At 41.6% G+C, this 6,327-nt stretch overlaps 1 protein-coding gene across 1 annotated transcript; it reads left to right on the forward strand.

Moving 5' to 3' along the window:
- The first annotated feature begins 224 nt into the window (after positions 1-224).
- LOC107534053 (coagulation factor XI) lies at positions 225-5,616 on the forward strand. Its single transcript, XM_087813429.1, is given in 7 exon segments — positions 225-295; positions 384-490; positions 2,127-2,299; positions 3,369-3,537; positions 4,118-4,213; positions 4,772-4,911; positions 5,458-5,616. Coding segments are annotated over 7 exon segments (915 nt in total).
- Positions 5,617-6,327: the final 711 nt, after the last annotated feature.

The following is a 6,327-nucleotide window of genomic DNA, read 5'->3' on the forward strand; positions in this document are numbered from 1 at the left end:
ACACTGCAGGCACAGCATCCCAGGTAAACAATGATAGCACTGTCTTCTGGTTCAGATCACTTTCTTTTGAGGAGATTGATGGGTGCTAAGGTTTTGTGTCTCATATCTGATATGTGATTTGTTGGCCAGTGTTCTGCCATCCTTCATTTTACCATGACACCGCTTTCTTGGGAGAAGAACTGACTGGGCGTTTTGGATGTAAAAGGTCACAAAGCCTGCCAGAGATGTGTACCGACACCATCTGGTGCCAATTTTTCACCTATTCTCCATCTCAAGAACCTCACCATGGAGAGAAGTAAGACACAAGAAGTGTTACCTAGTTGATCTGTACCGTCGCTTTGAGAGGTGCATCATGTTCATGCCATTTTGTTTCCAACCTGCAGGGGTAAATGTTACTTAAAACTTTCTTCCAATGGATCGCCAACTAAAATACTTCATGGGACGGGAAGCATCTCCGGATATACGTTAAGGTTATGTAAGATGGATAATGGTGAGTTTAACATCCCTTGACAAAATACATCTGAAGGAGCTGGTCTACACTTAATATAACATAACTAAGAGGGTCAAAAATAGCCACAGAGGGATTCAAATTAGTGAAAAACACAAATTTACAATTATCTGTTATTTTCACTTCTCTCGCCCAAGCTGACCATGTTTCAAAGGTAAATAATGGGCCTTGACTAAACTGCATTGCCTAATATTAATTGAATATGTGTTTTAATTTGATGTGTTTATACACTTTGTATTTCATGGTGAGACTTGGGTCAGGCAACACTTTTATGTCTGATTTTCTGTTATTGAGGCCAGCTATCTTTCCTATTATCTTTTATAATTGAAATATCAACCAGCATCTTGGTTAATCAAATTATTCATTTTCTTTCCATTGGCTGTTACTTGATCTTTAATTGAAGCATAAATAATCATCATATGTTTGAAAAATTATGGACCTATTCAAGAAATACTCAAGTAGCTCTCTCTCAGGGGACTTCATTCTTTCAGGTTTGCATACTTATAAATACTCACAAAAGTTACAGGAAAAAATTATTAATTTGTGAGTGTGGTAGAGTGGAAATAAAAGGATTGTCTAGATTAAACAAGACCTATAACATAAAAATTAGAATAAAAATCTGATCAGCAGTGTTTCTAGACCAGTGGCCAATTCTGAGAATAGTAGCAAGGGATGGTTTGTAGGCAAACAGAATCATCTAAGCCACCAATTTTCAGCCTTTTTCATCTCATGGCACATAAACTAATTACTAAAATTCTGCAGCACACCAAAAAATATATTTTTTGCCACCCTAACAAAAAAAAAATAGGTATGATTTTGATTCCTTCACACCAGATGGCTATTGTTGTGTTGGCTATTGTCATTTTTTTCGTTTGATGATCTGAGGGAAAAGAGGTCAGTAGAAATAGAATGGACTATCCTGCTTGAGGCGGCCAAGGCAGGAGAGAACCACAGGGGTAACTCTGAATCTAGGTCCCTGAAAGAGTTGCATCAAAGATCCCCGAACTGTCAAAAAACAACAACCACCAAAGGGCAGAAACAGCTCACAAACAGAAGAGCAGCCCAGGTTTGGATGTAGGTGGAACAGGAGTGGTGAACAAAGGTCAGCCCAAGTGGAAGTGGATGGGGGGGTCAATTGGACATAGACTTCACACTAAGTGGGAGGTGCTCAACTTTTTTTATAACGGTAGTTCTCAAACTTTAGCAGGGCTGATCCAGAGTCAGATTACTGGGCTCCACCACCAGAATTTCTGATTGATTGGGTCTGAGTTGCGGCTCAAGAAATTGCATTTCTAACAAATTCCCAGGTGGTGTTCTTGGCCTGAGGGCCACACTTGACAACCACTGATTTAAAAGAACAATCAGGGATATCATTTGAGAGAGGCAAGATTGCCTAGTAGTACCAGATGATGCATTTTGGGAGACATGTAATTAAAAGGTGACTTATTCATTTGTTATGTGCATGTTTTGCTTTGCCAACTTGATTATAATGTTTCTTCAGTGTCCCGGTAAATTGTTGAATGGAGGGAAAGTTTCTTCCCTTTGTGCCTGGAGGAACATAACTACTGATGGAAAATGAAGATTTAGGAAGCTCCTCATTGCCATCTCTCCATTGCAGAATGCACAACCAAAATCAAGGTCGGAATTGTTGGAGGAACGGAGTCTGTTCATGGTGAGTGGCCGTGGCAGGTAACCGTGCACATCTCGTCACTCCTCCAGAGACACCTGTGTGGAGGCTCCATCATCGGACACCGGTAGATATTAACAGCTGCTCATTGTCTCAAAGAGTCAGTACTGGTACTGTTTTTACTTGTTCACCATGCTCACATGTATATTAAACCCATCATTAATATTTTAGCACATTTTAGCACATTCTTTAGTGAAAAAAGGCAAAAAGGAAGAGCCACTCAGGGTCTACCAACATCAGAACAGATGTAGGAACATGGCTGTTTGACTGCACACCGCTCAACTTTCTCGTTTAAATGTACACACATCCCCAGGGGAGTTTTTGTTATTTCCCATAAGAATGCACCATCTTCTGTGCATTGTCCTGGGCAGTGGGTCCAGAAATAAACTCAAAGAGGATTCCCCATTCTTTGTCTCCATCTCACTCTCTTCCTCTCTTCCTCTCTCACTCAGTCTGTGTGTGTGTGTGTTTGTGTGTGTGTGTGTGTTTCCAGACACAGAAGGAAGAGTCTATCCTGCATCCTCACACTGGATTCCCTACTTAGGTCAATTTCAATATTGGCCAAACTTCAAAGCTCCATTGGGAGAGTACATGTATCCCAGGGAATTTTAGTTGGTCAGTATCTTCTGAGTTGTTTCCAGACATGGCTTGGGGCTTTTGTTTGTTTGCTTGCTTGTTTGCTTATTTTGTCAATATACAGCATACTCACATTATAACTCAAAGAGACACTGTGGCCAACGGTCTTCTTTACCTTTTACATATGGGGAACTGGAGTGCTAGGAAGTCTGAGTGAATTTCTCAGGGTCACAACTAACCAATGGCAGGGTTGAGACTAAAACCCAGAACTCTTCATGGAGTGTGTGAGTGAGTGAGTGTGTGTGTGTGTGTGTGTGTGTGTTGAAGGGTGGGAAGAGAATTCATTCACTTTTTCATGTTTAATATAAGGTAAATGCTAGCCTAAGACCTTCTAGATGGAAGAAATATGTTACTGAAAAATCTTACCATGAAATCACTTCTTTCCACCTAAAAGCCCATTGTTGGCAAATACATATATATAGAGAGAGAGAAAGGGAGAGTTAATAATAACCAGTTAAACAGCAAAATAACTCAACTGTTTGAGACTTATTTGGTAAAGGAAATTTTTTTCTCTATTGTTTGCTCCTTAGGGTACAGTCACTTCAAGATTTGCGTGTCTATGGTGGCATTTTAAATCAATCAGAAATAAAAGAGAATACATCTTTCTTTGGGGTTCAAGAAATAATAGTTCATGATCAGTATGAAGTGGCAGAAAGTGGGTATGATATTGCCTTGCTGAAACTGCAAACGGCAATGAATTACACAGGTATGTAGACGGCTAGCTGGAAAGCGCCCCCCAGTGATGGGCTAGGGGTCGTGTTTAACACCACCGGGCCCCGCCCCGCCCCAGCACCCCCTCCACGTGTTTTTACGGGGAAAGGTTATATCTGATAAGTAAATTATGTCTGCAAAGCCGGCGGCCCAGCGGGCGAAGACTGACACTCTTCCCCGATTACTGAATCTCATTTGGGGGTACGGGTGAAATGCTAAGTTTTCTCCAGGTTTCTTCAGATGCACGGAAGGACATAATTTTAATAACATATTGGGATATTGGAGATGATTTATAGCTTCCTTTTAGGCGCAGAAGGACTGCAGGTCAGAGCACTAAGGCAACTTGTCCAGGGTCACAGGCCTCGGGAGAGTGATGGGCAGTGGGGAGGCGGTGGCTTGTGTCTCGCTCCCTCACCCTGGACTGTGTGAACATGGGGGACGAAAGGGTATGACAATGAAATAAAACCGAATAGAATAAATAGAGAAAACGTTAAACAATGCACACAAAAAGAACAGTCCCCTGGAAAGAAGATCTCGCTTATGTCTGATAACTAAATTATGTTTTTAAAATTTAGATTTTCAACGGCCCATATGCCTGCCTTCCAAAGCAGATAGAAATGTAATGTATACTGATTGCTGGGTGACTGGATGGAGGCACAGAAAAGTTAAAGGTACAAAAAAATTATGTGTCTCTATATGATCCATTTTACAGATAGAGAACACAATTTAATCATAACCTTTGCTGCTATATCATCATACAGCTAAAATGCAAGTAAAATAATAATGTTATTTATTATAGAAAGCAGAGGGATAAATGTGGACAGTCCCCTAAGCGAGGAGGATGCCACATGTGTGTGCCCAGAAATATTAAACATGACAATCTTTTTAGAGACAAATTATTTTTAATGACGTGCAGTGTGAAACCTAGCACTTTTCAGTAAATATTCTAGCCTCTTATCCAATTCTATTCTCTGGGAAGTAATTTCAGTTAGAGCCTTAATTAAATTTTTAACTTAATTAATGAAAAATGGTACAATTGTGAGCAGAATTTCTTCTTTATACTCTGTAATTGTAAAAGGCCTGTGAGGAAGCCCAGTATTCTTTCTTTCATTAGATTTTGATGCAGGTGATATTTTGACTGTTAAAGACATTTATTTATACTTAAATATCTGTTTATATTTTTATTATGTATATGGTTATTCCGTTAACAAACCAAAAAATTTTTACAGGCAAAATACAAAATACTCTCCGTAAAGTCAAGATACCCTTGATGACACTTGAAGAATGCCAGGCGAGATACAGCTAGTATAAGATAACGAGTAAGATGATCTGCGCGGGCCATAAAGACGGAGGGAAGGACGCTTGTAAGGTGAGAGTGACCCCACCCAGCTGAGCCGTTCAAATCACAGCACTGACCGCGTCTGAAACAGCAGTGACCCGTCCAAGCACTGACCGGGCCACCCTGCTTAGCTTCTGAGGCTTCACTCAGACGTGGGATGTAAAACTGAAACTGAAACTCCTGGCCTCAAACAGCAATGTGCTGGTTGCCAGACGGAAGGGAAGGGGGTGTGACGGGGGTGCAGGGGGCCTAATACATGGTGAGGGAAGATGATTTGACTTTGGGTGGTGGGCACACAGTGCAATATACAGATCTTGTAACACAGAAACCCACACCTGGAACCTATATGATCTTATTAACCAATGTCACCCCCATACGTTTAATTAAAAAAAATTAATTAAAAAAAAAGCAGTCTCCTGCCAATGAGCAGGGAATGCACTGTGTTCGCTTTACTTGCACTGAGCTTATTAAGGGCCAGGGCAGAACTTGACGTGAAATCAGTCTGAGCAAAATATGTTTCAAATGAGAATTGTCTGAACTGACCTATGTGCCTTTTCTTTTCTGCCCTTGTCATAGGGAGACTCGGGGGGCCCCCTGTCCTGTAAACACAATGAGGTGTGGTACTTGGTGGGCATCACGAGTTGGGGCGATGGCTGTGCTAAAAGGAAACGACCAGGCGTCTACACCAGTGTGGCCCAGTATGTGGACTGGGTTTTGGAGAAAACTCAAGCATGAGTGAGCTCCCAGGCGCCATCTGGCTCCCTGAAGGGCAAAGCAGGCCGCTCCCTGGAAGACGGTGTGAGGTCACTGAAGAAGGCACTGTGCCCCATTTTCCTCCGCAGGGCACAACACTGAGGCAGTGATGAAACCTAGGGCGTGGTGTTTGTAAGAATGTACCCAACGAAAACAAACTGTCATCTTCCAAACGCCTATTCCGTGACAATCTCAGTTCGTTTCCAGACTCTTGCTTTTTGGTCACTTTTTTGCTGAACCAAAGAAATACCATAAGTTGATTAAAAAAAAATTTTTTTTTTATTCAAAATATTACAGATGTCCCTTTTTCTCCCCAATCACCCATTCCACCCCATCCCACCCCCCTCCCCAGTCCCTCTCCACACCATTGTCCGAGTCCTTGGGTTGTGCATATATGCATATAAATTCTTTGGTTACTCTCTCCCTCCACCCACCCTCCCCCTCCTTCCCTCTGAGATTCGTCAGTCTGATCCATGCTTCCCTGTCATTGAATCACTTCTGTTCATCAGTTTATTAAGTTCTTTAGATCCCACATATAAGCGAGATCATGCGATGTTTTTCTTTCTCTGCCTGGATTATTTCGCTTAGCATAATTTTCTCCAGATCCCTCCATACTGTCCCAAAGGGTACGAGATTCTTCCCTTTTACAGCTGCATAGTATTCCATGGTGTAAATGTCCCACAGCTTTTTTAT

Source organism: Miniopterus natalensis, chromosome 2, assembly GCF_054644295.1.
Source record: "Miniopterus natalensis isolate mMinNat1 chromosome 2, mMinNat1.hap1, whole genome shotgun sequence".
NCBI lineage: Eukaryota > Metazoa > Chordata > Mammalia > Chiroptera > Miniopteridae > Miniopterus > Miniopterus natalensis.